Source organism: Erythrolamprus reginae, chromosome 11 (genome assembly GCF_031021105.1).
Source record: "Erythrolamprus reginae isolate rEryReg1 chromosome 11, rEryReg1.hap1, whole genome shotgun sequence".
NCBI lineage: Eukaryota > Metazoa > Chordata > Lepidosauria > Squamata > Dipsadidae > Erythrolamprus > Erythrolamprus reginae.
Window position 1 is genome coordinate 21,643,944 of NC_091960.1, and position 19,486 is coordinate 21,663,429.

At 37.8% G+C, this 19,486-nt stretch overlaps 1 protein-coding gene across 1 annotated transcript in view; it reads right to left on the reverse strand.

The window, feature by feature from the left end:
• Positions 1–19,486, reverse strand: part of CSMD2 (CUB and Sushi multiple domains 2) — a 930,229-nt gene that overhangs the window by 328,504 nt on the left and 582,239 nt on the right. The window contains exons 14-15 of the mRNA XM_070764517.1: positions 9,187–9,513; positions 963–1,157 (exon numbers count right to left, since the gene is read on the reverse strand). Coding sequence (XP_070620618.1) covers positions 963–1,157; positions 9,187–9,513 — 522 coding nt within the window. The remainder of the gene's footprint in view (positions 1–962; positions 1,158–9,186; positions 9,514–19,486) is intronic.

The window sequence follows — 19,486 nt, forward strand, 5'->3', positions numbered from 1 at the left end:
ATAGATAGATAGATAGATAGATAGATAGATAGATAGATAGATAGATAGATAGATAAACTCAAGCGATTTATCAGTGTGATTGGGATGTAATGTGTTTAAGTGACAACTTAATTTATTTTTCTTCATGCTGTCCACTGCCAACATTTTTAGACACAGTAAGCATACCGGTCTTTCTTGTCTCCCACCATTGTCACAGTGGAGCCAAGCACTACATATGCTTCGTCATATTTCCTCACTTTATCTTTCGGGAGACTTATGTTTGTGACATTATCTTTGTCTCTCTCCTCCTTCTTTTCATCACTGCTAAATATTTTTTCCATGGTGTCTCTTAAGGGTTTGTTATATGCACTTCACATCTCTTACTCTGTGCTATGTGGTATTGCTTGGTGCAAAAAAAACCCTACTCCCTGTGGCAAAAAAAGCATATTCCCCCAGATCACACACACACCGGCATCGCTCCGCATTCCCCCAAGGAGGCCCTCCCCAGTATTTGAGAAACACTGTGCCATCAAGAATGTTGCCAAACTGACTGCATTCTCATGGGGATGGTTAGACAAGGCTTCCAAGATTCTGGGGGAAGTCAGGCCTGTGTCACTTCCTGCAGTGTAAAGATTCTAAGCTCACCACCCTCTTAACCGAGCTGGAGATTCTATCAAAGCAGCTGTGGGCTATTCAGGAGACGGGGAGGAGACTATAAATTAAGATGCTGTCCGCAACCAAATGACTGAAGATAGCTTGCTTATTTACACGTGCTATCACACGGGGTGAAGATTTGATCATGTAGTTACAGCTATTATAGTCCCTTCTTTGCTTTGCCCCCAAAGCTCTGGGTGCTTCTGTAGTTACATCACTTTGCATCAAAATTCACATGCATTTGTTCCTCCAATACTTCTTATATTTATTTCTTGCCTTTTCTTAACTGTTATAACCAAGCAAATGGCAAATTGGCATTGGCAATTTACCTTCACATCTCAGGACTGCATTATCCCAAACCACATTGCCTTCCTTCAAGACACAGGTGATTGTTTCTGAGCCATGGGTCCTTATGAAGCCTTCATCACACAGGAAAGAGACTGAGCTCCCAAGTTGGAGGCTATCACCAAAACGTTTCCCATTGACCGGCACGCCTGGATCAGGACATTCATTGTGTCTGAAGGCTGGAAAGAAACAAGAAAACATGGTGAAGTAAATGCATTTTACCCCAAGCAAAATGTCCCCCCTGCATTTATCTTAGGCTTCTTGTCTTATTTATTTATTTATTTTTACTTTTTGGTCAAACATGTACAAGATAACAAGTACATGAATAAACATAACAGATAAATGAGGACAATAAGATAATAAGACAGGAATGGTATACATGTCCCTTACAGATCTCTTAGGAATAAAGTGAGGTCAAAGGTAGACAGTCTGAGGGTTTGGGGAAGAAACCAGAGTCAGGTAGTGCATTCGAGGCATTGATCACTGAAGTTGTATTTTCAGCAGTCGGTTTTGCAGTGGTTTACATTAAGTTTGTATCTATTGTGTGCTCATATACTGTTGTGGTTGAAGCTGAAGTAGTCATTGACAGGTAGAACATTGTGGCAGATGATTTTATGAACTACATTTAGATTGGTTCGAAGGCAATATAGTTGTGTAAGCCCGGGATTTCAAGTCTGATGGCGTACGGAGAGGAGCGGCATACAAATCTAATAATAAATCTAATAAAATAAATAAATAAATAAATAAATAAATAAATAAATAAATAAATAAAATAAGGTATTCTGTTGCGAGAGGAGGAGTGGAGGACACTTCTAGTGAAATATTTTTGAACTCTCTCAATCTCGGTATTAATGTCTGATATGCAGTGCGGGTTCCAGACAAGTGAACTCTATTCGAGAATTGGTCTAGCTAATATTTTTTATGCTCTAGTTAGCAGTATAATATTGCCAGAGAAGAAGCTACACAAGATTAGATTGACTACTCTTAGTGTCTTTTTGGCAATGTTGTTACAGTTGGCTATAGCACTTAGATAATTAGATATCAGTACTGCAAGGTCCTTGACAGAATGAGCACCAAAAAGCATCTTAGTTTGTTCCTTTGCTTTCTCCTGCTTTCTTTTAGCAATCTTGCCAGTCCGAAATGCATCTCCAATGTGGACCTGAAAACTCTATTGGGGTTATGAAGAAGGAGGTGAAGGTGCAAATAACAACTGAATGAAGTCAGTTGTATATGAAGCAATAGACCCATATGTTCACAATTGATTGAAAATCTCCTGTCCCTGTAATTCTGGAGAGGTGAAACCCCTGGATATGTCCTCCTGCTCTTTTTATAGAGACATTCAAACAAAATTTATTTATCTGATAATTAATAGGTATTCTGGCCAGTTTGATACTGTTAATCTTCAGTGGTTGCTTAAAATATGAATGGATAATAATCATAGTGCAGGTAGCTAGATTCTGCACAGCAACCCGAAATATTCCCTGGAACCTTGATGAATACTCCATAATAATAATAATTTTACATAATTAATGCACTAAATCTTTTAATATTATCCCCCTGTTGTAGTTTAGTACTTAGTAACTATAGACTTTCACAATTTAAAAATTAATAATATATTATAGCTTAGGTTATGTTCCTTGTTTATGTGCAACTAATTAGTAGGATGCTAAATTTTGATTTCAACATAGATTTTATTTGTTATTTGTCATTATGTTATGCCAGATCTTTTGACTAGATATTATTTGAATATTTTTAATTGCACTGGTCTTTGACTATAATAAATATGTGATTGATTGAATAACCCATATGATAGAGAGAAAGAGGTGAACCTTAGGCTTAGAGCTTGTTCCCAACCAGCTGGTTTTATTTGATAGAAGTAGCTTAGATTCTGCATTATAAAAATGTCGGTCTTTATACCTATGATCTTAAAAGTGGTATACATCACATCAAGAAATAAAATTATACAGTTCACCGAAAGAGGGAAAATATGTGTTGTTTCTCCTGTATGAGTACAGAAAGATTATATGCAGGAGGAGAAAGAAAAGGAGGGTTACCCTGATTTTTACCTTGATAAGACCACCACTTTTGCACAGGAGTTTGTTAGACTCATTTATTTCCTTTCCTCCAGGAACTAAGGGTGCTATTATTATTTGGGGGGGGGGGGGGGAATCAGTCCTCTATTTTTTCCCATAATAGCAATGCTGTTAATAATTTGGTGTAAAGAAAGGAAGTTGGTGAGGTAGAAACCAGCAGCTTCACACTAGAAAGAGCTGTTATGCCAACACAGATCAGGTGTTATAGATGCCATCAACAGAATTACCTCTATTGACTTAGAAAGCTATGAAGAAAACCTAAAATTTAAATCCTGGAGCACAGGCTTATGTAGAGAGTTCAATTTATGTGTAATGCAGGGGGTGAATGAATGGCTTTACTCTGCTTTGCCATAAAGGGGCAAAAAAAGCTAGTTAGATCTGAGAACCTATCATTAAGTAAGTCATACATAGGATTAAGTATCTGTAGTGGTAGGTCTTACTATTTGAAGGCTGACTCTTGAGTAAGAGAAAAGGATTTGATTTTCCCACAATCTCTCAGTGTAAGTCTTCCTGAACTGATGTGTTCAGAGTCACTGTGTCTGAATTGGGTGGCTATATAAATTTGTTTAATAAAAATAAATAGGCATGGCTGAAGATAATTAGAGAAATGTCTATATCCAGAACTGTCAGAAAAATCATATTCAATTCTGTTGTCCGGCCTTGATACAGGATAGAAATAATTGCCTCTCGGGTGATTTACAAAACCATAAAATAACAATAAAATCTGTGACTCTTTAGCTATAAATATTTAATTCATAACTCATATGACATAAATGCCCGGAGAAAATGGGCAGGTATCAAATTAAAAAGTAATGTTTTCAATGCTTTAACACAATCCTCAATGATTGCGGCTTTGCAGACCGGTGGGAGGGGGAAGAGGGGATGGTTATGTGAGAGCGGCTGGCAAGCGGCCCAGACAGCTCCATTTGTTCGAATAGTGTGCACACACACCTGCTGCTCACTTCAATGGAGCACACTATTGCTCAACTAAGTAAAGATGTGTGTGCGTGTGCTCACCAGCTCTTTCCACAGCCTAGTTGCAAACCCACAGACTAGGGACCTTTGCCTTAACACATGCAAATAATATAGGACTTTAGCACACCCTTCCCTTCCCTTCCCTTCCATTCCATTCCTAACTTTACGTTTAAAATGTATTTTTCATCTTGAGATGTTTCTGGAACCTTTAAAAATCCTCTCAGTATTCTTGAAGTGGATCATATTTGCACTCAAAAACAGACATTTTTAACTTAGAAGCACACTATTTTATCAAACAAAATGTTTCAAGGTTTGACAATATCGATTATACCATTTCATAAGATGGATGAGTAGCTCTAGGGGTATTGGTACAAATTTATGAAGTTTGTGCCCTATAGTAATAGCTTGTTTTGGTCTTTCTTTTCCCCCATTTTAATTTAAATAAGTGGGAATTTTTAAAGACCATCATTTATTGGATTTCTATGCATTTTTGCTGGTGTCTTTGATATAACTCATTACATAGACTTAATCCATTTTCCATTATTGGCATCTAGGTTTACAGCTGTGAGGAAAGAAGCTGCTTAAACTGAAAATTACATGGAATCAGGATTCAATTAAAACATATACGATACTTTGTATCTCAGGAGAGCTGAAAGATACTTTATTCTCCTTTATTCAATATGTTCATAACAATCAGATGATGTTGTCATTGTAGTTATATTTTCCTTTTTTAGATAAGTAAGATTGTTTGAATAAAGGAGAGTCTAGAGAGTTTTAGGCAGGAATGTTTTGCCAATTCAATTTGGGGATGGATGGATGGATGGATTTATTTATTTATTTATTTATTTATTTATTTATTTATTTATTTATTTGATTTGATTTGATTTGATTTGATTTGATTTGTATGCCGCCCCTCTCCATAGACTCGGGGCGGCTCCATAGACTCGGGATGAATCTGAGATTTGCCATATGCAAAATGTATGTTTTGAGATGTGAGGTAACTTTTGCATGCATATTGTGACAAGGATAACTTTCTTACTCTCAATCCAAATCTACATTTTTAAAACTTTATCAAGAACAATGATAAAGAACCTCTAAAAACCAAATGAGAAAAATAAAAACCCCTCAACCCCTCCCCCTCCAAAATATAGATTAGTGACTTTGATTAACCTGTCTTCTAATCCAGTATGACAAATTATTTTTTTTTAATAATAGCAGGTTTGCAATTGCCAACCTGAAATCCCATTAATTTTGTAGAGCCGTTAACCACCGTTGTAACAAAGGTCATTTATCATTCTTGCCAAGTCAATCTAATTGTGTTCCATAGAAAATTATAGGAGAGAGCATGAGTGCAAATTGCCATGTGAAACTGCCATTCACTTGACTATGAAAAGCTTGGAATTAACAGGATCCAAAAATAATTATTGCTAGTGTTTTTTGCTATAGGCAATGAACTTGTTTCTTCAGTTTACAGTGTATTTGGTTGTTTCAGGAGTCTGAGTGGGACAATTTAGTTGACCAATTCAGCTGTTGCAGGATGACAGTCATCATAAAATCATTGCATTGGCTACCACCAGATTTCAGTACCAGGATGTATCAGGTACTGCTTTGCCAAAAACAAATCTGTCCATAAGTAGAGGGCTTGCAAAGCATGGCTCCCCATGCCAAATGTGGGAAAGAGAAACGTCTGGCCCCACAAATATGGGATGATTCGGAACTACCTACAATGGAGGATTGATGGGTGAAGAAAATAATAGTAATAATAATAATAATAATAATAATAATAATAATAATAATAATTTATTAGATTTGTATGCCGCCCCTCTCCGAAGACTCGGGGCGGCTCACAACAATGATAAAAACAATATTATAGTGGCACAAATCTAATATTAAAAGAAATAACTAAAACCCTATCATATTAAAACCAGAAAACAAGATAATGGAACATGCTTAGATGGTTAAATTGACTTCTTCAATTTGAGAAAAAAATAATAATATCGAAGTTTACTATTGACTGGAAACTTCTTTTTGCATAAAAGGCATAAAACAAACACGATTTATGGTTTTAATGATCAGACAGGATGATTATAGAAAGAGGAGAGTTAGATTGCAGAGTAAGAAGTAAGTTTATAATTGCATTTACAACTACTGTAAAAAAGATTGGAAGCTACTATGGTTCTTTTTTTTCTTTTCCATTTTCCCTTCCACTCTTTTCTTGTAATTTTAGCTTTCTCTTTTATTTTTCTTTTTTGTTATTTTACATTGGTTTTTATCAGTTTTATTTTAAAAAAGAACCTTTAATAAAAAATTTTTTGTGTGTGTGTATGTATGTATGTGTGTGTGCGAATTTTGTATGTGGAATAGATAATAAGTTTTCTGTTCCAGCTTTTGCCTCTTGAAGTTCCATAAAATACAGAAATCTATTTCACCAAACCTTTAATCTCAGATGAATGTTTATGTGTATCCATCTGTGGGTGGGAAAGTTTATTTGTTTTGGTACAGGTAATCATTGACGATCATTTTCCCACTTATGAGCATTGCCCCATCCACATGCCACATAATAAAAAACGTCAATTGGAAAATCAGAGTCTCTTTAACAACCATGCTACTAATTTTACTGCAGTGATTCATTTAACAAATGTGGCAAGAAAAAAACAGTAGCAAAAACAGTAGTCATTAAATCAGGTGTGACTCACTCAACAACCACCTTGCTAGCAATGGAAATTCTGACTTAAGTTGTGGTTGTAAGTGAAGGTCTTCCTGTACTGTAGAATCAAAAATGGAACCCAAATCTGTTCACTTGCCACATCAGTCAATTCAGAGAAACTTCAACCAATTTTCACTTAATTGTTGCTTCCTACTTATGCTATTTCTCATTCTGCAAAGATGTGAAAACAGGGATTGCCAGATTTGAGTCAAAATATGCAGTCTGGCCTTAAATATTCAAAAGCTACAGATATGTATATGCCACAGATCCCTTCGGGAGTCAATAGAACTTTGCAGCTGCAAAGCATATTAACATCAAATGATGTTGACATTTGTCATTCACTTATGAGGTTTAATTTACCTGAAAATTATCTGAAAAGAGGATGCAGAACAGATTGTTGCAAATGAAAAATGTTAGTTATAGTAGGAAAGACAGTAAGAATTTACAACAGAGAAAAAAATGTTAAAGAACTAGAGAAATTGACATGTCAAAGAATGAAAGAAGGGCAATTTGCATTTTAAAAAGATTCTCGACCAATATATATTCAGCAATATAAATAAAAGATATGCACAGAGACTCCATATCTCAGAAAATATGGTGAAAGTACAGTAGTGATGATGTCTTGGATCAAGGGACAGTTTCAAATTTCAAGAGCATGTGGTAGATACTTTCTAGGTTATTTGGTTTCCAGTTTGCTTCTGGGCCCAATTCAAGGTGCGATTTTTCACTTTTAAAACTCATAGCACAGGGCCGAACGGTTCCAAGGACTATCTCTCCTTGATTACACCTATCTATCCTAAAATATATGAAGAATGGTTGCAGGAATAGGGTATGTCCAGTGAAAAGAAGAATCGGAAGTGACATGATAGCAGTGTTTTAATATCTAAAGGACTGCCACAAAGGAGAGGGGCTCAAACTATTCTCCAAATCACCTGAAGGTAGAACAAGAAGCAGTAGATTGACCTAAGCAATGTGCCAAAAGGGTGTGTGTGGATGTGCTAGCATGTGTGCATGTGTCCACACCCCTTCCCTCACTGCATGCATGCATGTACACACCTGTGCTGCTCCTCACGCATGCGCTCAGGCCTTACTGAAGCCTGATATGTGAAGAAAATGTCCAAACATGCAAATGAGAAGTTCGAGAAAACACACTTCCAGTTTGCCCATTGTGATGTTTTTTGCACTCTGGGCCTTCAGGAAGCTTCCCTGAACCCTCCGGAGTGCAAAAAGCAGCACAACGGCAAACCAAAAGTGCGTTTTTCCAAAATTCCAGTTTGTCCATTGGGTGATATTTTTTTTTTCCTCTGGGGCTTCAGGGAAGTTTCCCTGAAGCATCCGGGGGGGTGAAACAGCCTTTCCCAAGGCCAAGAATCAGCTGGCCAGAACACTCATAAGCTAGAGCTAACACAGGTTAACACTTTGCTTCCCCTCCAAGGAATGGTATGGCTGCGCGTACCACCTGTGCCATAGGTTTGCCATTGGACTAGAAGATTAGAACCAAAGTCCCTTTCAACCTGATTATTCTGTTATCCCATTAGATCTTTCATGAGTGACATTTTACAGGTCCCATGTATTAAGATCTTTCAATTGGTGGGACACAGGAGACAAGCCTTTTCTGCCACTGTAGTCCTTCCATAGCTTTCTATTTATGTTTTAATCTGATTTTGTAAACTGTTTTATTGTTGGTTTTATTGTAACCGCCCCTACTTGCTTTGTGCAAGATGAGAGACCATGTGAATTTGATAAATAAGTAAATAAATCTACTTTGGAAACTTTGATTGTTCACAAATGGCTGTGATGCTGAGTGTGCGCCCTCCTCCCTAACAGGATATCCACCCTAGTAAAACCATCCTAGTAGAACTTTGTTTCCATCCTAGTAGACCCTTTGCAAAGTCCAAAAACACTCCTGGTCATAAATATGAAGCTACAGGGTTTTTTTTTTTTTTTTTTTATTTATTTATTTATTTATTTATTTATTTATTTATTTATTTATTTATTTATTTATTTATTTATTTATTTATTTATTTATTTATTTATTTATTTATTTATTTATTTATTTATTTATTATTCATTCATTCATTCATTCATTCATTCATTCATTCATTCATTCATTCATTCATTTATTTATTAATTAATTAATTATTTGGATTTGTATGCCGCCCCTTTCCGAAGACTTCCTTGTATAGCATATCAGTTACCTATTCAATTTACTATTTAAGGTTGGTTAAGATTGGAAGCTTTCTATCATGAAAAATGCCCCGGGGAAAACCAAACCAAAACCCCATCAGAACCAATATTGATTTACCAGCAGTAGCATTTTGTACTGATCTGTGCATTTTCGAGCTGCCACCCTAATTGAAAACAACAAAGAGGTAGCCCTGAATGCTGCCTTGCACACCTATTCCTACAGTATCATCCTTTCTGTTGACTTACTGGTAAACGTGATGTTGAAGCCACGCTTCTCAGTGGAGTGATCTGTCTGGAATTCCAGCCTGGCAACATGGCCACTACTGGTCAGAGAAGATGGGAGTTGGCTTCCAGAGAAGGTCCCAAGAGTGGGTGATTCAGCTGTTCCACCATCCTTCACTGCCAAGAAGTCAAACTGAGGCTCCACGTCAAAATCATTGAAAGCCAAATGGATCCGGCTTTCAGGTTTCGCGATGATTAGCCAGACACAGTGCAAGCTGCTGCCATATTCCTCTGGGTAATTTGGGGAGAGCACAATCCCAGATGGACTGGTAAAATTGAAGAAGCAGGAAACTGCAGTGAAAAAAAAAAACAAAAGGAAGGGAGGGAGGGAGGAGGAGAGAGTGTCACTATACATGAAACTTAATCAGATGAATTTAATGCCAGTTCTTTGCATTTTGGGGGCTGTAAAGACAATGTAAGAAAATGAATTGCTATCTTGTTAAATATAAAGTTGTCTATTTCTCAAAGTAGCTTTCTCCCTCCTTTAATCTTTGTTTTGTTTTCTATTTTGCTTCTTTGAAATACTCATCAACATTAGCAATTATAGACTGGAGAATTCAGTATTGCATATCAAGCTACAAATATAAATCTTTATTATATTACAAAATAATTATATGTCATTTGCAATAGCCTTTCAATGCCACACTTAGCTTTATCTGTACAATTGAAGTAACTGTACGGTCATTATCACCTCAAATTTACACTTATGTAAAAAAATATTCTTATCTTTAAAAGTGATCAAATTATTGTGTCAGGAAAATTTAGGATCCTTTTTTATTTTTGGTTTTTAGAAATGTCACTGTACCTAACTGATATCTGAATTCTGTGTAATGTATTAATTGGATCTTTTATACAATAAAACCACCAAATTGGGGGTGGGGGAATTGCAGTCCCCTTTGATTGGAGAGCAATTTAGAAGAGTGAAGTATAATTAAAAACAGCCACCATGAATATGATACAAGGTTCAACTTTCCCACCACCCAGTTTCAATAAATAAGTAGGAATTTTCAAAGGGATTTTTGTTTTGTGGGAGAAATAGGTCTGAATTCAAGTTCAAAATGCAATAAAGGAAGAAGCAATATTTATTGACCTAAAGGGATCTTTGCTAATGTGCTTTACAGGATGAGTAATTAAAGTGAAACACACACACACTTTACATAATATGTCAGTTAAAACTGTGTATATGAAGTTGTGGAACCCAATTTTTTGAATATTATGCTAAACATGAGATAAAGCAATTGGATATGATAAAATTATTTGGTCGTTTCAGGCATTCCAGGTCTAATTTGTGTATTTGCTGGATTTAAATATCGTTTTCTAGACCATACAGTGTTTCAAATAATTTTCTGACAAGAGGTTTTGAAATTGACCAGTGACATTGATTTAATGATTGGTAGAATAAGATCAAACTGTACATTAAAATGCAAATTCTTATATAAGCATATGCCTGTTTTTGCCTGTTCTACAGCAATCTATTGATTTTTGTTGTTTTAGAGTCATATGGTGCTTTCCCTTCAGAAATTCAATCATAAAATAATTTTTTTCACTTATTGCCAAAAAAGCAAGGGGAAAAAGTTTATTTTGTAAGGAATAAAGATTAATGATAATACAGGTATGTCTCTGCTTAGCAACCATAACTGAAGCTGGAATTTCTGCTGTATGTCACTGTGCTAATTAAGCAGATTGCCACATGACCTGACTTGGTTTTACAACTATTTATATGATGGTCATCATGTCTATGCAAATAATACAAATGCAAATCATTAAGTGGATCACATGGTCATTAAACAAACCATATGGTCATAAAGTGATTTCAAATCAATGTTATTTGCCAGCAAAAAGCGCTGGCCAATTATTGCCATGTGTCCCCAGAACACTGCAACCAGTCATAAATGCAAATGACTCTCCATGGTCCAACACCTAAAACGTGACCATGGAGGGAAATTAACAGTTGTGACTTCAAGGGTGACTTGTAAGTAACTTTTGGAGGGAGAAGTAATTTAAGCAAGGACTACCTGTAAAGAATATTTCTTACATTACCCAAGATAATCCAGCTTATCTTTTTTTATGGATGCTGAGACAAACCTTTTTCACAACCCATGGCTATCTACTCAGAGTGCAGTGGACCAACATTAGCAATAATTCATTCAAAGCTAGACCAGATATTTAAAATACTGAAATATTTAACTTCTATCAGTAGATTTTCATGAAACTCTTCAGATATCTATTGGCTTGTCAGTTCAGTTTATTTATCAGTTCAGAACTAGCCTTTAGGTCAAGCTGCAATTTCATCATGGCAGCATGGAAGTCATTTTCTTGCAACACATTCATGTTGATTTGTTCATGGATATACTGTATATTGGAGACGTATGGATGGATATCATCATATCTTTCCTTCTCAAACTTTTCCCATGCATTCTCTCTCTCTCTCTTTCACACACACACACACACACAACATGAAAGGAAGCCATGGAAATGGTTTAGTACAGATCTTGATCAAGTTGCCCCAATATGACCTGGTCTTGAAAGCTTCAATTACATATCACTGGAGGTTTTTAAGAGAGATTGGGCAGTCATTTGTCTGGAATGGTATAAGATCTCTTCACTAGAAGACCTCCAAGGTCCTTTCCAACTCTTATTCTGTAATTATAGATTTATTCAGTCTATATCTTTAGTAAGATCAAGCAGAGGAAACTAAAATTAACCTAGAAGCATCCCTAACTCTTATTTTGTGACCTTCCGGCACCAAAAGTTTCTGCTGCTGAAATTTGATGAGTGACTGTCTTTCATAATGAATGAATTTTGGTTGGTCTGAGGACTATCAATATGATGGTGCATAACTACCAAATTGTCTACTTTAGCTGGAATTTCAAACATCAAATTTGTTCCCTTCTCGCCTCTAGATTAGGTGTTTTCAGTAGTATAAACTGAAGATGGAGAAAAATGTCTAGCTACAAGATTTGATGGAGCTAAGGTCTGAGTTCAAAGGTTTGTTCCCGAAAACAATGTGATGATATATGTGCAATCCTCTATTAGTAAATGTGGAAAAAGAGGTAACAATTCTGTCTTGGAACAGACACATGGACATAGACACTCAGAGTCCGTAGCAATGGTCAATACTGAAAATAGTACCTGCTACTCATGTGCAAAGAAATCTACAGTGGAACCAATGTAATACTTCTCATTAAGACTTAACACTGTCCTCTTTACAATAGTGTTTGCTATGAATAAGCGAGGACAATTTCTTTTACTTCTATAACATTAACTTCTAAGTACATTTTATATTTATACCTTTAAGCCTTTGGATTTTTTCTTTAAAAAACCCCTCTATTTAAACATTTTTGCAACTGTCTTCCTCAATATGCCTTTATTTTTTTCTAAACAATTTTCCCTAATATACAGTTTACCATGTTGTATGCAATTTATACAATGTTTATGTTCCTTTATTCCAGTATTTTGAATGCTGAACGGCATGCTACCTTCCAGAAAAATATGAAAATTAGAAGACAATATTTCAGTTTGTATAACAACCTCAAGCTGCACCAAGATCAATCTATATTTATTAATTAAACAAATTTATAGAACATTCATCCATCTTGACAAACCTAACTTTTGATGACTACTAATTTATAAACACCAATTAAAATACCTATTTTTTAAAAAACCCGAGTCAAGTTATCCCTAAGAATTCTCCAACAGAATAAAACAACACATACGTGCCAACTCCACTGACATCCTAGCCTTTATACCGGGGGGAGGGTGGAACATACCTGTAGATCTTCAAATCTTTCAAAAGGCCAATAGGCAGGAGTGGATTCCTATTACCGCTGCTACTACTGCGCTGTGCACACAACTTCAAGTTTCTTGCTTGCATGTGCACATGTCCAAGTGTGTTTTTGCTTCTGTGCATGCTCAGGAAACAAAATTGTGCAAGGGGATGCACACGCCATGAGATTTCAGCAATTGTTTTGTTCCGCACATGAGCAGAAGCAAAAAAAATTGCTGAAATTTCATGTGCATATTTTGCTTCCTGTGCATGCGCAGAACCAAAAACACACTGGGACACATGCACACAAGAGACCTGAAGCTGTGCATGCAGTGTAATGATCATTATCAGTGCACAGTCCTTTACCATACCGGTAGCAACCTACTACAGTGGTACCTCTACTTAAGAACTTAATTCATTCCGTGACCAGGTTCTTAAGTAGAACAGTTTGTAAGTAGAAGCAATTTTTCCCATAGGAATCAATATAAAAGCAAATAATGTGTGCAAACCCATTAGGAAAGAAATAAAAGCTCGGAATTCAGGTGGGAGGAGGAGGAAGAAGAGAAGGGGAACAGTCGCTGTTGAAGGAAGAAGGTGAGGTGAGGGGAATTGAAAAGAGGGACTCTGAGGTGGTGAGGAAGAGTACGCGCCTCCCATACACCCCTGCTCCTTTGACCAAAAGGACTGCAGCTGCTGATAGCTGACTGCAGCTGCTGACAGCTGCTGCTTCTTCCTTCCCATCCCGAAGGGCTCCCATCTTCTCTCGCTCACTCGCTTTTTAGCCAGCACCTTTCATTCACTGTGGTGATTCCTCGGTTTGGCTGAAGCCGAGTTGATTTGGCCGGGGCGAAGCACCCCCTTTTGCCTTTCCGCGCCCAGACGCTCCGAGAGGAAACAAAATGCTTTGTTTGCTCTGGATTGCCAAAGCCTCCTTTAAGCGCCACCGAAAGGCTCCTCTGGCAGCATGGAAAAGCCTGAGATGGGCAGGATTAAAGGGTGAACAGCAGGAAACTGATCGGGCCTTTGTGCTGCTCTCAAATTTCCTGGGAATTTTTTCCAGGCTCGGGTACTTAAGTAGAAAATGGTTCTTAGACGAGGCAAAAAAAATCTTGAACACCCGGTTCTTATCTAGAAAAGTTATTAAGTAGAGGCATTCTTAAGTAGAGGTACCACTGTACTGCCAATAAGATATCTGAACTTTGGGGTGGGGGGACTGTTTTCCATAAGGTTTGTTGAATTGTAAACCAAACACATTTTGCCCAATTATGGAAACAGAGTAAACGGTCCAAGGTATCTAGAGGATAACTATATAACAGGCCCACCCTCATTTATCATACCAATCAAAGAGAAGGGATAAATTAGATAGGGACAAAAAAAAAATCTGTGCAGTTGAATTATGGAGTGCTTATAGAACAGCTTGGCTTCAGAAGTTGTGGGTTTTCCATCACTGGAGATTTTTCCAAAGAGATTGGACATCCATTTGTCCAGAAGGGTATAGGATGGTGATGGCTAAAGGGTGTGTGCACGTGTGCATGTGCCCACACCCATGCCCTCCTCCCACATATGTGCACAATCCCCGCATTGTCCCCCATGCATGCACATGGGCCTCACTGAAGGCTACAGACTTCAGAGTTGGATTAGAAGACCTCGAAGGTCCCTTCCAATAATGTTTTACTGTTATTTTCATTGAAAAACAATTTAAAGTCACCACAACAGCATCTCCTTTCCTATTTCTGTTCTCCAACCATATTTGATATTCTCCATGGAAGAAAATGAGAGCATATTCTTAATCTTAAATAAATAAATCCCTTAGAATTGAATTATAGTTGTAATAAATAAAAACCAATGCAATCTCCGTTTTTATTTTAAATTTTTTTGTAAAGTCATCTCTACCCCATGGGATGCTAAATTCTGGAATACAACCCTATCTTGGGCAAAAGAACAATTTATTTTGGTTTGGTTTGAAAGGCCATCATTCAGTTTACCTGAATATCATTGCATTTGGTATTATAAAAGACAGGGGGGAAGCCTCCTTCCATCCATTGCATTGTGTGAACATCCTTTAGCAGAGGCTCAAATCTCAATCTTTGCTCATTATGGGAGAAGACATCTAATATGTCAAATATCAATTTCTAAAATATAGCGGCTGCATGTTTTTCCCGTCACCTTTCCCCAAACTGCAAACTCTCCTTTTCTCCTACTCCTCCTTCTCTCTTCCTCAGGATTTCTGGCTATTTTAAAATATAAAGTTATCCCTTCTGCTCATTAAGCGGCTGAGCTTTCTACATTGCCCACCCTTTCCTCAGTCCTCTTGGGCTTAATTCCAAACAGCTGCTATGGGCGGAAGCCAAATTATATCTCTCCCTTGGACTTGCCATGATAATTTTATACACCTCTATCACATCCCCCCTCCCATTCCTGTAAGTGGTTCCAACATTCTGCAGATAGTAGGCATGGATGGTTAGACAAGCACCACGCAAAGCCCAAGAAAAAGTCACAGATGCAAGGAATCGACTGCTCAGAGTCCAGTGAAGAAAACAACCTGATATGCACCACCATGACGACTTAAGGCAAAACCGCTCCCCATCCTCTGCCATTATGCCACCATCAGGAGGGGGACCAGCAGCTTCAGCTAACGAGGTGTGAAGCCAGATGGTGGAAAGTAAAGGCAATTAAGAAAAACATGTTTAGAGCACAACTGCGAATAGGGAGCCTGCTCAGCTATCCAGAGGGAGCTTTTACCACACTGTGGCTGATGAGGTCCATTGGCTTCTCATAGCAAAGAGGATCTTTAATTGGACCCATCTCCTGGATGTCCAATCCATTTACAGTTAGGCTGGTTTATTCCACCCGCAAACATTTGCCTCCCACATTTTGCCTGCCCCCTCCTGGTCCTTTCCCATCCCTACAGCTCTCAGCAGATATTTCTTGCTAATTAACAAGTAGGAATATAATGATGCTCAGATGAGCTTTCTTAAACCTATAACTATAATGAACTGGGCCTTTTTGTCATGTCTTTGCTTGTATTTTCTCCTTGCCAAAGGGCCTAATGGCTGCATTTTATCTTTTAGCAGCTAAACAGAGGCTGACAAACTATTGGCTCCCCTTCAAACACTGTGGGTTTTGTTTTAATTAGGGTGATGAAGAGTAAGTTGGGTTGTCCAAAGAAGGTTTTATTTGGATGCGCTGAGGTAGAGGTGGTAATTCAGCCGGTTCAGAAAGATTCACCTGAACCGGTAGGAGAAGTTGTGGGTGGGAAGGAGGTAGTGTAAAGATTTGCACCAAATACTCAGTTTTGTTTTATGTTTGTGTATGTATAACAGGGGTGGGTTCCTCCTGTTTCAGATTGGATAGCCTGAACAGGTAGCAACCCACTGGTGATATCATGATGCCGTCATATATCCGGTTTGGTCAGTGCTGGTCCATGGGCACTGCCATCATTTTTTTTAAAATGTTTTCTGAAATTTTTACTATTTGGAAGTTTTTTCTTCTGCTGCTACTTGGAAAAGGGCCTCCAGGTTTATGCTTACTTTTATTCCTTTGCCTGAAGCACAGCTGATCAGCTCCTCAGCTGTGTTTCAGGCAGATTATAGCTACTAAACATGCACAGAAGCAGAATTGCATGATGGGGTGCACGTGTGTGTGCAAGCACATTGAGTACGCACATGCGAAACGTCAAAATGTATGTATAAATATTCCTAAAAGAAATCAACCTGGACTGTTCTTTTCAAGGATAGATGCTGAAGCTCAAATACTTTGGCCACAAATGGAGAGAGATGACTCATTGTGTGAAAAACCCTGCTGTTGGGAAAGATGGAAGGCAAAGGGAAAAGGGGAAGGAAGAGGATGAGACAGTTAGATAGTGTCATTGATGCGATGAACATGAATTTTGGCAAACTCCAGGAGACAGTGGAGGACAAGGAGGTGCACTATGGGTTCCTGGGGTTGTCAGAGTCAGACAAATTTTGCAACTGAACACCAACATAAAAATGTGTTTATGTGCATACGAAAAAAACAAAAAAGGAGACTGTATTTCTCTTTCTTAGCAGTTTTCTACTAAAGTTTGAGTGAATTTTGGTGACTTTTCTGGGAGCGATAGAAAAGTAGTTTGGAGCCAAAGGTAGAAGGCTTCAATTGTGATAATTTCAAATGTATTGAAGAGAACATTTCCCGAGGCCCCAAACATCTTGAACCATCTATGTACCATGCAGGCATGGGTTCCCCGTTGCCGCTACCGGTACGCTCCTGGTGATTGGGGCATGCACATCTAGTGAGTGGGCACACGCACGCCAGCATGACATTCAGCTTCTGCACAGGAAGCCAAATATCATGTGAGGACATTCACACACATGAGATTTGACCAATTTTCAGTGATTTCTTTGCTTCTGCGCATGCGCAGAAGCAAAACAACAGTAAAAATCAGTGATATCTCATGCATGCAAGCATCTTTGCATGAGATTTGGTTTCCTGTGGCAAATCTTGCACAAGTGCATACATGCACACATTGGGGACACAGAGCTGCACGCACAGTTCTATTTTCCCTCCCGGAACACCATTCCCCTTGCCCCCCCAGGAACCCAATTCTGGTACCGTGACAAAAGAACTAGGAACTAATACCGGAACTAGTAAAAAACATAAATATAAAAGCTAGTACTAAGTAGAAAATTCTCTTGCCCTGAACTTTTACCATTTTTTAAATTCATTTCTTGAAGAAAAATTTGCTTGCAAAATTCCTTGAAAAAGGAAGAGAATATAGAACAATGTTGTCAAAATCCGTAGGGTTATTGCAGTGATTTAATGATGAAGTTACTAAAGGGTCTATGTGACAGTTATTCATCTGTTTTCAGTGTTTTTAAACACTGAAAAATCTGCAGTCTCTCCTGCATTGCCTATTAATCCAGAGGGAGCAGGTGAAGAAAGATGTTCTCACCCTTTGGGGAAAAGGAATCCTAAATCTGAGTATTTCATTGGCAGTTCTGTGTTAGCAAAAACTTCAGAAGAGAAGGATTTAGGGGTAGTGATTTCTGACAGTCTCAAAATGGGTGAACAGTGTGGTCGGGCGGTAGGAAAGGCAAGTAGGATGCTTGGCTGCATAGCTAGGGGTATAACAAGCAGGAAGAGGGAGATTGTGATCCCCTTATATAGAGCGCTGGTGAGACCACATTTGGAGTACTGTGTTCAGTTCTGGAGACCTCACCTACAAAAAGATATTGACAAAATTGAACGGGTCCAAAGACGGGCTACAAGAATGGTGGAAGGTCTTAAGTATAAAACGTATCAGGAAAGACTGAATGAACTCAATCTGTATAGTCTGGAAGACAGAAGGAAAAGGGGGGACATGATCGAAACATTTAAATATGTTAAAGGGTTAAATAGGGTTCAGGAGGGAAGTGTTTTTAACAGGAAAGTGAACACAAGAACAAGGGGACACAATCTGAAGTTAGTTGGGGGAAAGATCAAAGGCAACATGAGAAAATATTATTTTACTGAAAGAGTAGTAGATCCTTGGAACAAACTTCCAGCAGATGTGGTTGGGAAATCCACAGTAACTGAATTTAAACATGCCTGGGATAAACATATATCCATCCTAAGATAAAATACAGGAAATAGTAAAAGGGCAGACTAGATGGACCAAGAGGTCTTTTTCTGCCGTCAGTCTTCTATGTTTCTATGTTTCTATGGTTTTTTTCCCCAGTTTTGTTTATTTGTTTATACATGACTCCCAGGAGGAGGGGGAAAAACCTGCCTTAATTTTTTTTTCATATTTAAAAGTTCCCTGTACCAGGCATTCTAAAACATTGTGACCTATTATCCTTTTAAAATGATAAAAGGAGTTTATGTGAGCCCAATGGTTAGAATTTCATTGCAATTCAGCTTGAACAAGAAATAAACCTATCGTTTAGTTTTAATCATTAAATGCTCCTCTGTAAATCAGATAAAAAGTGACATGCACTTACAAAATTTTAACCAAAAATAATGGAAATAGGAATCCCTAATAATATTTAAAAACCTTAATTTAATGAGGAGGATGGGTTGCTTATTGCTGCATAATCCCCAAGTTGTAGAGACAGATAGTCATTCACCAACAACAGAAATAAATTACAGAAGGAAGAAAAAGGGAAAGGCCAACGTGTAGCAGAGTTTAATGTGGGCTAAAAGAGTGATGTAAAAGGGAAGGCTTTGGCTTTATTTGTCATGGTGTCCGCAGCTGGTCCAATGAAAAACAAAAGAGATGGTTTGCATCCATCAAAGAAAGGGACTGAGCTACTTGGTATTAAATTCACAGATTTCCTGGAATAACATTTAAGCTGAACAGCGGGGACAGAGAATTAATTGATACAGATCATTTATGTGCCCAGAAATCAAAAATCAATAGGTTTAACAGTGCACACAACAAAGATAAGGATAGGTTTATCAGCCCTGCTGTCAAGCAAATCCAAGCATTTAAAAGAGAGCTCCATACCATGTGCACTAATCAAACAGGTGGCAAGAAAGATG